This window comes from Vipera ursinii (assembly GCF_947247035.1).
Source record: "Vipera ursinii genome assembly, chromosome: Z".
Classification (NCBI taxonomy): Eukaryota; Metazoa; Chordata; class Lepidosauria; order Squamata; family Viperidae; genus Vipera; species Vipera ursinii.
Window position 1 is genome coordinate 6666664 of NC_139517.1, and position 18816 is coordinate 6685479.

General features: G+C 40.4%; 2 protein-coding genes across 2 annotated transcripts; both read right to left on the bottom strand.

Moving 5' to 3' along the window:
• Positions 1–4825: 4825 nt before the first annotated feature.
• Positions 4826–5785, bottom strand: LOC310649055 (olfactory receptor 10G7-like; the record flags this gene model as incomplete). The annotated part of the gene is made up of 1 exon (XM_083377310.1): positions 4826–5785. The coding sequence occupies one exon, from the start codon at positions 5783–5785 to the stop codon at positions 4826–4828; it is 960 nt and encodes a 319-aa protein (XP_083233436.1).
• Positions 5786–15135: 9350 nt separating this feature from the next.
• Positions 15136–16071, bottom strand: LOC310649057 (olfactory receptor 10G6-like; the record flags this gene model as incomplete). Its single annotated transcript, XM_083377315.1, has 1 exon — positions 15136–16071. One exon carries the CDS (start codon positions 16069–16071, stop codon positions 15136–15138), a length of 936 nt encoding a protein of 311 aa, XP_083233441.1.
• Between the last annotated feature and the right edge of the window lie 2745 nt (positions 16072–18816).

Here is an 18816-nt window from a genome sequence, read left to right on the forward strand (position 1 = left end):
AACTGAAAGGGAAAAGGAAAGGGGAAGCAAAGTGGGCTTGGCAGGGGAGAACTGGACTTGGTTGATTTTTGTAGACAGCTCATTCCCCAACTAGGCAATATTGGTAACATCAACAGCACCGATGATGTTACCTAGTATCAATCAGAATAGAGCTGGAAGGGACCTTGGAGGTCTTCTAGTCCAACCACCTGCCCAAGCAATAGACCCTATACCAGCGTTTCCCAACCTTAGGAACTTGAAGATGCGTGGACTTCAACTCCCAGAATTCCCCAGCCAGCATAGCTGGCTGGGGAATTCTGGGAGTTGAAGTCCACGCATCTTCAAGTTCCTAAGGTTGGGAAACGCTGCCCTATACCATTTGAGATAAGTGGCTGTTCAGACTTTTTTTAAAAAACCTCCAGTGATGGAGCACCCACAACTTCTGAAGGCAAACGGTTACACTGGTTAATTGTCCTCACTGTTAGGAAGTTTCTCCTTAATTCCAGATTGCTTCTCTCCTTGATTAGTTTCCATTCATTCTTTCTTATCCTGCCTTCAGGTGCTTTGGAAAATAAGTTGAACCCTTCTTCTTTGTGCCAGCCCCTCAAAACCTGGAACACTGCTATCATGTCATCCCTAGTCCTTTTTTTTCCTCTGGACTGGCCATACCCAAATCCTGCAACCGTTCTTCATACGTTTTAGTCTCCAGCCCTTTGATCATCTTAGTTGCTCTTTTTTGGACTTTTCCCAAAGTCGCAACATCTTTTTTGTAATGTGGTGACCAAAATTGGATGCAGTATTCCAGGTGTGGCCTTACTAAGGTTTTATATAGCGGTATTAATACTTCGTGTGATTTTGATTCTATGTCTTGGTTTATACAACCCAGGATTGTATTAGCTTTTTTGGCTGCTGCCACACACTAGTTAGGTAATGAAACATCTGCAAGAAAAAAAGCAAGTTCAGAAGGTATCAAGAGTATCAACACTTAACTACATATATTCTTTCCTAAGGGTGGGAAATGCTGCAAGTAACATTGCACCATCATGATACATGCTCACCCTTTCAATCCACACATCTTGACACTGTACTGTACATATCAACAGGGTGGAAACAGTGTATGTTGCTATTATATATATATAATACCTTCGCTCCTTCCGACGCGACCTAAAAACATATCTGTTTGAGCAATCCGGTCTGGTCTGACGGGTTCTGTTGTAATTATTGTTTTAAGGTAACTATCTTCTGCATTTGGGCAAAATTAGGGTTTAATTTGTTTTCAATATCTGTATTTGTGCATTCTGTTATTTATGTCACTGTTAACCGCCCCGAGTCCTTAGGGAGAAGGGCGGTATACAAATCAAATAAATAAATGGGATTTCGTCGAAACGTCGCCACAACTTTCTGAAGATGAAAGGAACGCGGGAAGAAACCCAAGACTCTAGATCTACACATACAGACACCCGCGAGAATCTACGAAAACAAATTCTGACAATCATTTGTCAGAAATGGTATAGTGTTTCCTGCCTGAGCAGGGGGTTGGACTAGAAGACCTCCAAGGTCCCTTCCAATTATTCTATTCTACTCTACACTACACTACTCTACTCTACTCTACTCTACTCTACTCTACTCTATTGTAAAATCTCCTTGCTGATTCCTTTGCTACCAAGCCATAAAAGCAATAACTGAAGAGCTGTTGAGCACATTAAATATTACAGGGATCAGTAGATGGCAGCAGAGGGATACATCTGGAACAGGTGACAGCTGTAGCTGAGGTAGGATTCATTTTGGGGATCAATTGCTCATAGCTAGTGTTGCCTTAGTCACTTCCTGGTTGGTTTACCACAAGGCACTCTACATGAGCTGCTCTTGAAGACCATTGAAAAGTTAGGGACTTAATGCAGGCTGCCCTATACCAGACATGTCAAACTCGCGACATTGCGAGACATATCAGGACTGTTTTGCCATTGCCGGCAATTGGGTGGGCGCGGCTTCCACATGACGTGTCCAGCCCATGGGCTGGAAGTTTGACACCCTTGCCCTATACCATCTCTGACCTATGATCATCCAGTTTCCATAGGAGAAGCAAAACTTGTCATTTCAAATGGCAGAGGAGCTCATATACTTCTCTAGTGAGGTTTTTTTAGTAGACCTAGACCCAAATTCAAATCCACTCTCAGCCATGGATGATCACAGATCACTTCAAGCCAGGGATGCTGTTATAAACTTAAATCCAAACGAGATCTCTAGCATGTAAATTGAACCAATCAATCAATCACTCCAAAAGGTCTACAATTAGGGTTCCAAGAGAATGGCTATTACATTTCTACATGTCAATATCAAAAGCATTAAAACTGATGCAAGCATCTGACTTTGATTTCCCAGTTGCTATGGCAAGCAACTACTACATTAATTTCCAGTCCTCAATGGAGCTCATTAAAATTGTACGCCAACTCCCCAGCAGCCTAACTGTACCTGGTCTTTCTTGATTTCCTTCAACACTAATTGCTTTCAGGTCTCTCAAGACGGTGCTGGCTAATTAAGCCATGTTGCCACAATAAAAGCTCTCCAGGGTCTAGTTAGAGTAATGTTTCTCAGCCTCCCCAATTTTAAGATGTGTAGACTTCAACTCCAACAATTCCTAGTAGGGATGTTGGCTGGGGAATTCTAGGAGTCGAAGTCTCACAGCTTGAAGTTGCCCAGTGAAAAACCCTGGATCTTCCCTTTTGTTCCGGATATGCTCCAGTTTGACAGTGTCCTTCTTCAAATGCAGTTAAGACTTCCCCTTGAGGCCTTATATCACAAGTGAGAGGGACAAAGCTCTATGTTTAATGTGTTGTAGGAATCTAACCTTATCTAACCTTGTTGGGTCTAAGAACCCACATAATCTGAACAAGAATGTGATTCCAACATCACCTGTAGCTCTGTTAATCATTTAGAGCAATGTTTCTCAACCTTGATGACTTTAAGATGTGTGGACTTCAACTCACAGAATCACTCAGCCAGAAGGCTGTCTGGGAAATTCTGGGAGTTGAAGTCCACACACCTTAAAGTCATCAAGGTTGAGAAGCACCGAGTTAGACTACCCCAACCTTTGCACCATAAGACTTCAGGGCCCTGACCAGCTTCTGTTTGGCAGAAACCAAAGTAGAACCAAGGACCCATCCAAAACATTACACTTTGCTAATTGCCTTTAGGCAGCCGCATCTTCACAATAAAAAGCAGAAAAAAAGACCAGGGGTATGATGAGTACAGTCCAGAATTTAATCCCCAGAAAAAAGTGCATTCAGCCTTCACTTGTATCCATTGGAGGTCACTCTACCTGCTTCATGAGCATCACACACCAGATAGAACTCATCCCCTTATGGATTTCTCTGCTGCTAATGAAATATCTGACACTGAGCTGGCTGGCTGGCTGGCTGGGGAGCATATGCTGAGGACAGGAGAAAATGTACCATTTAACATCTGTAACCAAACAGCCTAATACAGGCTTAGAGTCCCACATTGGGGATGAAAGAAAAAAATGAACATCCAGCTTCATTGGGAAATGCAGCTGCCACCTTTGGCATGGAGAGAGAGGAAGAAACAGTGCTTTTGTGTCACTATATTTTAGAGATATGGGTAGTTCTTGATTTGCAACCATTTATTTAGCAACTGTTCAAAGTTACAAAGCCGCTAAAGGAAGACTTACAACTGGACCTACAACTGTCACAGCATCTCCACATAATCAGAATTCAGCCCTTGGCAACTAGCATGCATTTATGACAGTTGCAACATTTTAGGGTTATGCGATTGCCATTTTGCAATCTTTCCAGCCAGCTTCCGACAAGCAAATCATCAATCATCAATATTAACTACATCATTGGAACATTATGTATCAGCAATCCATACTGATGCAAGTCAGAACTGTTTCAACAAGAAATAAATGGCACATATTGGATTCTTAGCAGCCCTATCACACGTGTAAAGAGTTCGGTTGTTTGTCTTCTGAGGTATTTGAAAACCAAAGGATCTCAGCAGTAACTTTGTCTAATTCAGCATCTTCTTTGTTTAACTTAATTTATTTATTAAATCGTCTACCAATTGGATGGTTGATCAGCAAAATAAAATATAGGAAAAAGTTGATTTAATATTTAATGAGCAATAATCAAAGTGGAGGCTCTTTTCATCTGTCTGTCTAGCAGTCCTGGTGATTCAGAAGCCCAAATGACATTTAGGTTGAAAATTCTTTGCATCATTACATGGTCTAGGTCAGGGGTAGGCAACCTCGGCTCTTTTATGACTCATGGACTTCAACTCCCAGAATTCCTGAGTCAGCATAGCTGACTTTTATGAGTCATAAAAGAGCCGAGGTTGCCTACCCCTGGTCTAGGTGATATTTGACACTATCAATAATCCATTTTCTTGATTTCTTTCTTTCTTTCTTTCTTTCTTTCTTTCTTTCTTTCTTTCTTTCTTTCTTTCTTTCTTTTCTTCCTTCCTTCCTTCCTTCCTTCCTTCCTTCCTTCCTTCCTCTTTCTCTCTCTCTCATGCCCTGGATGGAAAAGTAGTGGCTTTTGATTATTGTGATAGAGAATAAAACACTAGGTATTTCTTATTCTCTCTAATCTAACTTCTCAACTCAGTTGCCCATCCTACCTTTTTTTAAAAAAAAAGTATTAATCATTTTTAAAAGAAAAAGGAGAGCAAACAATTAAAAGAAGAAAACAAAAATGATAAATATATAAACAAAACATTTATTGTGGTTGTATGGTTAATGCTCAGTGTATCACTAATGAAAAATTAATAATGAAAAACAACATACACCAAATAATTTCAATAAGGTAAGAAAGGATTTCGAGCTCTGATTTTAGTACCCCAAGCTTATCTTTTTTTCCAAAATCAGGTGTCCAACAATCAATTTCCTCAAAGCCCTCTTTACTTCCTTATTCCTCAGTGTGTATATGAATGGGTTCAACATAGGAGTGATGATGGCGTAGAACACCGCCAACATCCCATACATGGCATAGCTTGAAGCTGGTTGCATGTAGATAAAAATGGCGGGGCTATAATATAGTAGCACTACAGTGAGATGAGCACTACAGGTTGAAAAGGCCCGATGTCTTCCTTCCATCGTCTGGATGTTGAAAATAGCAGAAGCTATGTAGGTGTAGGAAATACATATCAGTAGAAAGCAACCAGAACCCACCAGAGCAATGTTTATCCTTATCACGGCATGATTCACAGTTATATCACCACAAGCCAGCTTTAGCACAGGCGGTATGTCACAAAAGAAATAGTTAACCCTATTAGGACCGCAATAAGGCAGATGGAAAGTTAGAGTGGTATGTATTGCTGCATGAAATGAACCCGTAAGCCATGTGCCAGTTACAAGTCCCAAGGAAATTCTTCTGTTCATCAGCGTGGTATAGTTCAGTGGACAGCAGATAGCAAGGTAACGGTCATAAGCCATGACAGTATAAAGGAAACATTCAGTGCTGGCCAGAAAGTGGAAGGCGTAGAGTTGAAGGACGCAACCTCCAAAGGAGATGGCTCTGTAGCTAGGAGCTATGAAACTGACCAGGATTTGGGGCACAGTGACCGAGGAGAGGAAGGTGTCCAGAAGGGAGAGATTGCAGAGAAAAAAGTACATGGGGAGACCATGAAGATGGGGCTCCGCCACAATGGTGACTAGGATGAGGAGGTTCCCTAGCACTGTCAATAAGTAGATGACCATGAAGATGATGAAGAAAAGAAAGGGAAATTGGGCGGTGTTCGGTATACCCCCAAGGATGAAGACACTCACTTTGGTTTGATTATCTGGATCCATCTGCTAGAAACTGTAGCAGTCTGAAGGGCATCAAAATCTGGGAAGCAGGAACTGTGAAATCAGGCAAATAATTGGAACAGATGATCAAGCTACGAATTTATTTGATAGCTAGACAGCTAGATAGATAGCCAGCAAGCTAGCGAGATAGAGAGATAGAGGATACAGAAGATAGAGGATAGAGGATAGACATAGAGATGATAGAGACAGAGACAGAGATAGAGATAGATGATAGAGAGATAGATGACAGAGACGATAGAGATAGAGATAGAGATGATAGAGATAGAGATGATAGAGATAGAGATAGAGACAGATGATAGAGAGAGGGACAGATGATAGAGATAGAGATGATAGAGATAGAGATGATAGAGAGAGATAGAGACAGATGATAGAGAAATAGAGACAGATGATAAAGATAGAGATAGAGACAGATGACACACAGAGAGAGATAATATATAGAGAGAGATGATAGAGATAGAGATGATAGATAGATAGAGATAGATGACAGAGAGAGATAGACAGATAGAGAGACAGGATAGAGATAAGAGATAGAGATAGAGACAGATGATAGAGAGACAGATGATAGAGATAGAGACAAATTATAGAGATAGAGATGATAGATAGAGATAGAGATAGACAGATGACAGAGAGAGATAGAGACAGATAGAGACAGATGATAGAGATAGAAATGGATGATAGAGATAGAGACAGATGAGAGAGAGAGAGAGAGAGAGAGAGAGAGAGAGAGAGATGATAGAGAGAGAGAAATGATACAGAGATAGATTATAATGCAACCTCCGATATATTCATTTCAAAGTGCACACATATTGCAAAACCAATCCTGAATGATTAAAATGCAACATAAAACTTCAATAAATGAAAAAAGCAGAACAAATTCACATTTCTCTCCTTTCCTTTTTGGACAGGGTTCCAAGAAAGACATAGAATAATCCAGCCTAAGTTCAGATCAGTTATTTGCTTAGACCCTACAGACAGAATCTTACCAGACTAAACCCTTACTACTCTCACCCTAATGGATATACCCTGGGAGATTCTAGGGAGAGATTATCTCAAATCTCTTTCTCTTCATGTCTGGACTGTGCTGTCTGTTATCTCATCTTCCTCCTTGGAATGTGCTCCCTCCTTCCTGATGCTTCACAGTAGTCCATCACACTAATGATGGAATAGTGTATCATCAAAGGATGCAAGACTGACTGAGAAGTGTTGACTTCTGCATTGTCTCTTCCATCTTTTCCACAACCTAGCAGCAATTGAGGGCGGGAGTATTACTGCAATCATATTTCAAATGGAAGGAGCACTGGGGGCTTCGTCCATCAGGGAAAAACCCACATCCAAAAGGATTTGAAGCCACAGCTCTGCAGTTCAGATGTTGTTGCAAAAGACGTTGCAAGGAGCTTTTGCAATGGGTTGCTGGAAACAAAGATTTTCCTAGCTTGCGTTGTGCTTGCTGACATTTTCCAGATACAAGTGACCCACAAGCAGTTTCATGATAGAACAAAGTATGGGGGTCCATACTTAGGTTTTGACAGGGATGGGAGAGGGACAAAAAGGAAAATTCATTTATGAGATGTCTCCATTTCAAAGGTGAGGTGCCTAAACTTTTTTTTTCTTTCTTATCAAAAATACAGTATTAATATTGTTTTAAGACCCGGGTTACCATAGAGAGAAGAGGACTTCCTAAAGCAGCAAATTCAATGCCCTCTGAAGCAGGATATGAATAGATTTTGCCCTTCTAGCAATAGTCAAATGTAGACTATTCCCGGAAAGGGAGGTTACAGGGAGATACAGATTCCAGGCTGATTGTCAAGCCTCGAAGAATACCTATGCTGTGGCATCCATTATTGCTTCTTAGCTTGCCTACATATTCAGGGAGAGGGGAGGGAAGAATGCAATGCAGGCTTGGGACATCGGACTGCCAAGGCATAAGAACCAAGGTCACTCAAGTGTTGTTTAGTGAGAACAAAAATACTCCCTCACAATAATTGCATGACACTTCATTGGAGAACGTGACCTGCACTATTAGGGGGGAGGGAACCTCTATACTTTTAATATACTGATTTTTCACTCCAGTTGAGGGTGGGAGCTGGTTTTCCTTTCATCCATGCCAAAATGATTTGCTCAAGAAAGTTTTGCATTAGAGATTGGATTGTCCCAGCTATGCATACTTCGTTGGGTTCGTCCGTCGGAACCTTGACACTGATTTAATAAGAGGGTTTTTTTTGATGCTGTCAACCTTTAAAATGGATCCCCTGTCAAACTGCCATGGCTACTGGCTACTGAGTATTTGTCGACTCTTCTAGACTGATTTTTCCTCTGGTTTTTCATTTCATTTCATACTGAAATGAGTATAGGGTCTCCTGCCTGAGCAGGGTGTTGGACTAGAAGACCTCCAAGGTCCCTTTCAACTGTGTTATTCTCTTATTTCCTAAGAATAACTTTGTTCTGGAAACTGCAAAGAAAACTGTGAAGAGAGGGGGGGACACCTTTTTTAGAATGCATACTATGAGAAAATTCCCAGATTGCCAATGGAATTAAAAGGTGAAAATAAATTTCCTAAATTGTTACATTGCTTGTTGCTAAGAAACATGGAATAATTGAGTTCTTCTACTTGTGTTAAAAATTAAATAACAGCCAACCCCCAACCCCCAAAAAACAGTTGGTCTAAGCTTAAGTCTCTGCATTTAAATTGAGTAGAATTTGCCCCCCTTCTCACACCCACTCCTAATCCCACCTTTGAATATAAATAATCTCAAACCAGCTTCCCAGGTTTACGTGTTCCCAATGAAATCACAAGTTTATATTCCGATATACAGTACTTGTCTTACCTAAAACGGTCTCTCAATATTCTATCTAGCCATTGCGTTTAAGTGATGCAGTCTGTGACTTTTTATGTTCTAAACTGTCACAGTCCAATTCTCTAGGGCTATAGCAACCCAAAAGGGAAGCATAAGAAAGCAAATTTCATCTTTTAGAAGCCTCCTGACCCTCTTTCTCCTTGACATCTGGCACAATTGGGAAAAATCAAAACAGTATTCCTATTCTCTGTAAGGATTGTTTGAACAAGAAGAAATGTAACTTTCTGTCCCCCCAGGGTTCTGCTGCATAGCTAGATGCCATTTTGATTAATTCCCATTGGCTGAGAGACTAAATCTTGAAACTGGAACTCTGTAGCTTAAAGTAGAGTTCCATTTAAAACTCTCCTGTCTGTTTGTCTGTTTGTAACCTTCAATTTGTTTGTCTCTTTGTAACCTTCAATCCTAGGGCAGCAATTTCTGAGTTGAAGGTTCACAAATGGGCTAACTTAAAGAATTCATCCAAAATTTGGGACCCATGACTCTTGTTGGATTAGAATTTTAAGGACCTTCAGACTTGCTTTACTTGCAAAGTTGTGGCCATGCAGTAGTACTGCGCTGCTTTGAAGCACCACCACAATATCATGTTCAGTGGGTCTAGACTCTAGGACAACTCACCATGGCCAATTCACCACAGCTAACTCACCATGGGCCAACTTGCTGCAGCCAACTCAATGTGAAATAACTGTATTCTAGATCTGTAATAATAATAATAATAATAATAATAATAATAATAATAATAATAATAATAATAATAATAATAGAAGAAGAAGAAGAAGAAGAAGAAGAAGAAGAAGAAGAAGAAGAAGAAGAAGAAGAAGAAGAAGAAGAAGAGGAGGAGGAGGAGGAGGAGGAGGAGGAGGAGGAGGAGGAGGAGGAGGAGGAGGAGGAGGAAGAGGAGGAGGAGGTGCTGGTAGTGCTGGTGGTGCTGGTGCCTTGGGTGCAATCCCAAAATAACTCGAGAGCCACTTGAACCCCATTGGTATTGACAAATTTGCCATCAATCAGTTGCAAAAGGCGGCCTTACTAGGAACAGCTTCCATCCTGTGACAATATCTGTAACACCATCAAACATCCAGATCTGCCTATTCCCGGTCCTTGGTAAGGACTTGATAGGTAGACAAAAATGCCAAATCCAGTCTGAACATCTGAAATAATAATAATAATAATAATAATAATAATAATAATAATAATAATAATAATAATAATAATAATAATATATCCCAATTGTTTTAATAAAACTAAGAAAGGAGAAAGAGGCAGATGATCACCCTAATAATATTAAGAGAGGAAGAGAGTACCATACAATTATCTTGTCTTGAGTTGTCCCATGGCAAGGTGCTCAGCAAATTGGTGGTGGAGAGTTGGCAGTTGCGAGTTGGCCATGGTGAGTTGTCCCATTCCACGATCAGATGTAGTCACATGATGGTGATTTCTGATGCTCCCTGCCCTTTTTCTGCAAGCAAAGTCAGTGAGGAAGCCAGCAGAAAATCAGAACCCACTTTTGTTCTCATTACTTGCCCATGATCATTCTGTTTATTTGTTTAGATAAGCAAATATCTCTGAAGCAATGACCCAGTGGGTCATGGGGTTATCTAGTTTGATGATAAAAATGGAATGCCTTCTTATAGGAAACAATGGGGACAGCCTTTTGTAAATCACACCCACCCATGGAATGGAAAGAGAGTTAGTTGTTTATTTGTTTGTCCATATTCATTCATTCATTCATTCATTTGGAACCAAATCAATAGTTTTGGAGTTTTCTGGAAGTGGTGATTGGATGCTCACTCACTGACTCAGGTACTTTGGAGAATAGGTCATCCTCCTGTTCTTTGTGACAGCCCCTCAAATATTGGAAGACTACTATTATGTCACCCCTAGTCCTTCTCTTCGTTAAACTAGACATTCCCAGTTCCCACAACTGTTCATCATACATTTTAGCCTCTAGCCCTTTAGTTACCTTTTTTTTAGTTTGCGAGACACTTGCAAACATAAGTGACCAATACTGACCATACAGTAGTGTCATTACGTCACAACACAAGCTCCTTACTTTCATATCTGAGACACAAGATTGCATGCCTGTGCAGAACAGTCAGGGTTTGCATTGCAATATTTGCCTCTTGGTTATTGATGATGATGATAACTTTATTGTCACTTTGAATGTACACCAATCGGCATACATCAAAATGAAATTTCGTTGCATACAGCTCTCAAAGGGTCACCACCTCCGATATATACTCCTCGTTCGGAGCCCGCTCAAATTTCACATGGTCCATTTTAGTCTCTAGGGAGTGAACGATGGCAAACGGGACAGATGGAAATGGGGCTCCATGTGGATTAGCCCTCAAATTCGCTTGTATTCTGACAACCTCGCCTTCTTTCCTTTTTCTGATCCTGACTCTTCCACCTTTTCCTTAAAGAGGCCTTGCTTCTTTTCACCCCTGGAGCACACTGCTGCCGCCTCCACCAACTCCTCCGAAAGCCTCTCTCTCTTCCTCTGGGCCTGCCGACAGCCTCATCCAGTTCCTTCGCTCCATAAGCTCCAGGACCTCTCCTCCTCTGCCTCCTCTGGAAACAGCCCTGATTTGCAGTAGAATCCATCACTGGGCCAGCAGTCAGATCTTGCTGCTGGTAGAACAAATTCAAACAGCGCCAACGACTTTTAACGGTCTCACCAACAGTTCCAAAACAAATAGAAACTCGCCAGGCCAGCAAAGATTGTCAGTTCGTATGTCGTATGTTACCTTAGTTCCACCATGTTGCTCAAACACATTAAAATCTTCCTGATCATGTGGCCTCTAGCCCTTACTATCCCTCCCAAAACTATTCGCCTTCAAGAGCCAATGCAGCCGCAGCCATTCCAGGCTCCGCCATCTTATTCTTGCAGATGGTGATGTTTCCAAGTCTAGAGCTGGTCCTCATTGACCAATAGCTGAGCAATGAGAATGCTACCAATCGCTAAGTGGTTTCTTTTGCTTCAAACTTATGAATTGTTCATTTCTTGAGCTTCTAGACAAAACCTTTCCCTCTTACTGCATAACAAGAGAAGCAAATGTTTTCCTTCTCATGTATATCTGCACCATTAACCCATATTTGTGAATATTTCCTGATGATTTAAAATATTCCTCTTCAGAAGTGACTCTTGGGGAAAGGGGGAATTTTGACTTTTTTAAAAAAAATGTACCGAGGAACCTGCAAAAATTGTCTTATTTCCATGATACCAATACCTGAAACAGACACGTCTTGTTCCCTGAAACAAACTCAATGTGAGCGTTATGAAATCAAACTACATTCAAGAACTGTTCTCCAAGCAGGCTATATTGCATGACCTTGATAATCAGAATAGAGTAGAGGTGGAAGGGACCTTGGAGGTCTTCTAGTCCAGCCCCCTACTCAAGCAGGGGATCCTATACCATTTCAGACAAGTGATTGTCAAGTCTCTTCTTAAAAAACTCCAGTGATGAAGCACCCACAAGCTGTTCCACTGGTTAATTATCCTCACTGTTAGGAAGTTTCTCCTTAATTCCAGGTTGCTTCTCTCATTGATTAGTTTCCATTGATTTATTTTTTTCTTCCCCTAACGAAGAAGAAATTGTGGCAGGCAAATTATTCAGTGAGAAAGGAAAAGACCACAAACCCAGAAAAGGATTGCTAGAATTTCATGCATGGCAGAAGCAAGGAACAAATGGGAAAACCTGGTTTTTCAAGATGGTCAAGAAGTCAATTTTCAGAAATTTCAGCTAGAGGGGAAGCAGCTTGAGCAGCTTACAGCAGCCTTCATGACATCGGTGGGATACATGTGAAAGCAGATGCCAGATAAAAATAATCTGGAGAATAGTTTGAGATCCTAGATACTGCTCCATCTAGAGAATAAGAATACATTTGTACATTGGAGATCCCCGGTCATAATCTGCCATTAGCACAGACAATTGCAATAGGTTTATTTGCAGGACCGTCTGCTGCCAGGAAAGATTTCCCATTGCCCTGTGCGCTCACACAGAGAGGGTCTCCTCAGGGTGCCGTCGGCCAGACAACAGAGGGCCTTCTCTGTTGGGGCGCCTGCCCTTTGGAATCAGCTCCCCCAAGAACTTCGGATGGCCCCAGATCTCCGGTTCTTTCATCGCGACCTAAAGACATACCTTTTCTAACTGGCCGACCTGGACTGAAGACGGGGGTTTTAATATTGCTTTATTTTATTGGTTTTAGTAAATAATGGGGCTGTCAGAATCCATTTATATCATATTCATAAATGGAATGTTTCAAACATTATCCCATGGATTCTGTCATCTCCCGAAGAGAAGAGGATAGATGTGTATTGAACCGGCAATAGGCATTTCAAAGGAAAGGAGAAGCCTTTTGAACTGGGGAAACAAAAGGGGGAGCTAGCATCTGGTTTTTGTCACGGTAGACAGCAATAAACAAAAGGGTCCTAACTTCCTCTTTCCCAGGAGATGGATGATACGAGAGGAAGGATGGGGGGGACTGACCAAATGGGGATTAAGGGGGGTTAAACCGGGAACTCTTTATAAGGGTTTACATCGTGGAAATATTAAGCCCTGTCTCATTTCCTACAACCGAGCATGTCATAGTAAAGATTTCTTTTGGACTAAAAACCTGACTCCAAGAGTTTTTGTCTTCCTAAGACGTGGTTTGGGGTGGGTCCTGACATTAGACAGGGCTTCAACCCCATACCTGATCTAACTCCAAAAGAACCGGTAATTCCAGAACTAAAGGAATGGATTGCTCAGTTACAATACACCTGGCCTATTGTCAGAAAAGCATTAACAGAGGCTAGATTAGCACACAAGACACAGGCAGACAAGAAAAGATCTGATCCCACACCGTTCAAGGTGGGAGAGATGGTATATCTGTCTACAAAATACCTTAAGTCTCTCCAACCCTGTAAAAAACTAGGACCAAAATACATTGGACCTTTTCCAATTAAAAGAATCATAAACCCAGTAACAGTTGAATTAGAACTACCTAAAAATCTTAGATGAATACACCCAATCTTTCACTGCAGTCTAATAAAGGGAGAACAACAATCTCCCTTACGAACAAAAATTCCACCACCACCACCTCCCATCATGGTGGAAGGAGAACAACATTTCGAGGTGAAGGAAATTCTGGATTCCAGGAGACATCATGGAACAACTCAATATCTAGTGGCTTGGAAACACCTCCCCTCCTCAGAAAATGAATGGGTCAGCAAACACCACATTAAAGCACCAAAGCTGCTTAAGAGATTTCATACAGAATATCCAAACAAACCAAGTTAACATTTACACATGTTATTTTTTCTTCTCTTTTCTTTTCTCCCCCTACAGATGGACACATCTTTCTTCTAAGGAGAGCGGACTGTCAGAATCCATTTATATCATATTCATAAATGGAATGTTTCAAACATTATCCCATGGATTCTGTCATCTCCCGAAGAGAAGAGGATAGATGTGTATTGAACCGGCAATAGGCATTTCAAAGGAAAGGAGAAGCCTTTTGAACTGGGGAAACAAAAGGGGGAGCTAGCATCTGGTTTTTGTCACGGTAGACAGCAATAAACAAAAGGGTCCTAACTTCCTCTTTCCCAGGAGATGGATGATACGAGAGGAAGGATGGGGGGGACTGACCAAATGGGGATTAAGGGGGGTTAAACCGGGAACTCTTTATAAGGGTTTACATCGTGGAAATATTAAGCCCTGTCTCATTTCCTACAACCGAGCATGTCATAGTAAAGATTTCTTTTGGACTAAAAACCTGACTCCAAGAGTTTTTGTCTTCCTAAGACGTGGTTTGGGGTGGGTCCTGACAGGGGCTTTGTAAATTTAATATTTTTTAAATATTTGTATTTATTGTTTTTATTGTTGTTTTATTGTTGTTAGCCACCCTGAGTCCTTCGGGAGATAGAGCGACATACAGTATAAGTCCCATAATTAAATTAAATTAAATTAAATTATTTGCAATAAAATACTTCAAACAATTCAAAAATCCTTGGCAGGTGGGTAAGAAAGAGAAACTTCCAAAACAAAGTGTAGGAGAAGAGCAGGCACAGATGGAAAGTAGAGTGAAGCTTGTCATCAGCTTAGAATTGTTACATTGACACAAATGACTCTAGTCCAAGCCCTCTTGAATTCGTTGACCCTTCTCTAAGACCGATTCAGTACTGAATGTAAGTTGACCAAATTTTTGTGTATAGGCTTCAGCAATAAATCTTTGACATACAAGTTAATGTATGGTCCTGATTCTTTATGCCTAACAGAACCTGACTTCTAGTCTTTTTTGTTCCTTTCTTAATGCCACAGTTTCCCAATTCCTTTTCCTCCCCCTGCCCCACAATTATAAGGAATTATTTAGTTCTTCAAAACATTTCTTTATCTTCAAGTAACATACAGTATCAATGACCCTTGGGTTGCTGTTATCTTGCCCCATGCTGTTCCAATAAAATAAATGAATGATTTCATTAGATGAACAAGACTGAGGCCCTCAACTGGGTCTCAACAAACGCCAGAGGCAGAGTTTTCTTAATGCATTTTTCATCTCTTTGTTCCTAAGGGTATATATGATGGGATTTAGGAGTGGGGTAATTGTGGTGTAGAAGACTGCTACCACTCCATCCAATGGGTCTCGGGACCCTGGACGGAGATAGATGAATACCAGGGGAACATAGTAAGTCATCACAACTGTGAGGTGGGCAGCACAAGTGGAGAATGCTCGACGTCGTCCTTCAGCATTACGAATCCTGAGAATAGCTGAGATGATGTAGACATAGGAAGTGATGATAAGGAGGAAGCAAGTCATGGCCAAGAAACCAATGTCTACAAAGGTGGCCATCTCATTGAGCGAGGTGTCAGCACAGGCTAATTTCAAGACAGCTGGGATGTCACAGAAAATGTAAGCTACTTGATTGCCATGGCTATAGGGCAACTGGAAGGTGAGGGTGGTTTGTATCATGGAATGCACAGAGCCACCAAACAAGGTTCCTAAAGAGAGACAGAGGCAAGCTTTGGGGTTCATGATGTTGCCATAGTGGAGTGGCTTGCAGATGGCCAGGAAGCGGTCATAGGCCATCACAGTGTAAAGAAAGCACTCAGTGCATCCCAGGAAGTGAAAGAAGAACATCTGGGTCACACAGCCACCAAAAGAGATGATGCCACCCCCTTCTAGGAATCCAGCCACCATCTTGGGTACCACCACAGAGGATACAGTCATGTCCAAGAGAGATAAATGGCAAAGAAACCAATACATGGGCTTGTGCAGCTGGGGTTCAAATGCCACTGCCAAGAGGATAAGAAGGTTTCCCAAGAAGGTCATTAGGTAGATAAGTAGAAAGAAGACAAACAAAAGAAATTGGAGATCATGAGGGTAAGGGAACCCAACAATGATAAAATGGTAAACTCTTGTTTGATTTTCGCATTCCATATTGGCACAGTGAAATAGGGTATCAGCTTGATGATGTAAATGATTCATCTGCAAAAGAAAGGAACACATCAGTTGTTCAAAGTGATAAATAGATTATAGAAGATAGATAGATATAGATATAGATATAGATATAGATATAGATATAGATATAGATATAGATATAGATATAGATATAGATATAGATATAGATATAGATATAGATATAGATATAGATAGATACAGATACAGATACAGATACAGATACAGATACAGATACAGATACAGATACAGATACAGATACAGATACAGATACAGATACAGATACAGATACAGATATAGATATAGATATAGATATAGATATAGACAGGGACACGGTGTCTCAGTGGGTTAGGACACTGAGTTTGTCGATCAGAAGGTCAGCAGTTTGGCGGGTCGAATCCCAAGTGCCGCATAACAGAGTGAGCGCCTGTTACTCGTCCCAGCTTCTGCCAACCTAGCAGTTTGAAAGCACGTAAAAATGCAAGTAGAAAAATAGGGACCACTACGGTGGGAAGGTAACAGCGTTCTGTGTGCCTTTGGTGTCTAGTCATGCCGGCCACATGACCACAGAGACGTCCTCGGACAAGCGCTGGCTCTTCAGCTTTGAAACGGAGATGAGCACCGGCCCCTAGAATCGGAAATGACTAGCACGCATGTGCAGGGGAACCTTTACCTTTACCTATAGATATAGACAGTGCTTTTTTTGTAAAAGAAAAGGTGCCAGAACTTAAACATGTCATACAACCCTCCTTGCCTACCCTACAAGGTTCTATCCAAAAAAGGTGCCGGAACTCCGTTCTGAGCGTTCTATGACAAAAAAAGCCCTGGAGATAGAGATAGAGATGAGAGACAGACAGACAGACAGACAGACAGACAGACAGACAGACAGACAGACAGACAGCCAAGTAGCCAGGCAGGCATGAGAGAGATTAGATAGATAGATAGATAGATATATGGACAGGCACGCAGAATGTGTATTCAATTTAACAGCATAAAGTTTAAGCAAAAATGAAATTAAGAGGCTAGGGAAAGGCAACTAAATCAAACTCCAATACAGATGTGCTCAACGAGAGAGAGGGGCTGCTCCAAATTTTGAAGACTGGTGTCTCCAGTAAACAGAGAAAAAACTTGAATTTCAAAAGAACATAGATGAAACCCAATGAAATGCTGTTGTAAATTGAAGGTTAATCCCTAACTCTCCCCTATTTTCAAGTGTTCTACATAATATTAACAAGGGACCTCCTTGATATATACAAATCTACATACAAAAATTGAAGGAGAGGCAGGGAGATGACAGCTTTTAGTAGATGAGCTAGCATGTGGATTAATATCTGGGTAATGCAGAAAATCTAATTCTCCAAGAAATATCTTTTTTAAAAAATCCAGAATGTACAAAATTTCTAAGTGGGTGCTATGACTTACAGTATTTTACTCCCCCATTTAAAGATGGGAAAAAATATTTGGTATGGAACAAACCATAATTCAGTGATAGAATCAATGTGGTATAGTAGTCAAGGTCATTCACCCACAGTCCATTCTACCTCAAACTGTTATAATGTGGACAAAATGAAGAGAGAGCCCCTTATCATTCAAAATTACCTAAAAGCTTTTTTTGATTTGAAAGATGATTTGGAATTTAGAGATATTTGGCGAGAACGGAATGTGGAAGACAGAGACTTCACTTTTTTTCCGGATAGGCATCAATCATTTTCCAGAATTTATTTTTTTAAAATTACTACTGATCTTTTCTTCAGGGTCAAGAATGCCAAGATCTTTTCTAGAACATTGTCGGATCATAGCCCTGTATGGTTGGAGTTATTTGCTGAAGATGGGAACAGAAGATCTTGGAGCTTGAACGAAAATTTATTTAGATATGAGGTGCTTTTGCAGAAATGTAGAGAACATTTGAAAGAAAGTGTCAAATTTAGCAGAAACGGCTAAGATTTCTGCTTATTTGAAGGATCATTCACAAGAAAGATACATTTCGGTCTGGAGAAGATGGATAGTTTATATTCAGAATAAATATGGGACTAAAAAGTTCCATTTAGCCTATGAGTAAATTTTAAATTGCTATTATTATTAATAGTTTATTATACTGGAATTTTTATTAGTTTTAAGTATATGGTATTATTACTATTTTTAGTATTAGTATGGTTTAATAATTTGGATATTGTATTGTTTAATAATTTGGATTTTAATTTGTTTATGTTTTTTATTATTATTATGTATTATTTTATTTATGTTAAAGGGGAGTTAAAGCGCATTATGAACTTGGTTATTTATATAGTTGGTTAATGTTAGTTAGATTATGATTATTATATTTGTAACCCTGTACTCAGTTCTGGGAAGTGGGGGAGGGAGAGGGGGGGTTGGGGTGGGTTGGTTTTGGGGATTTTTTGTAACTTTTATAAAACTTTTCAATAAAAAAACCCAAATCTTGCAGAACTGATCTTTGCCATCACAAATATTCTTAAGTGGTCTAGCTGCTCTGTCTAATTAAAAGGAAATGCAAAGATTCTAGAGACCAACAATTTCAGCTAGATGCCACCTTTAGGGGTTAAGGCAAACCATTTTGAGATTTGCCCTGGCCTTCCTTTGGATTAGCACTCTATAAAAATCTAATAATTAAAGGAATCCAAGGAAGAGAATGGAAGATTCTGTGGAACATCAACCAAACTCTAGTTACTGAATACAAGTAGTTTCATACAGTATTGCTTCAATTATTGC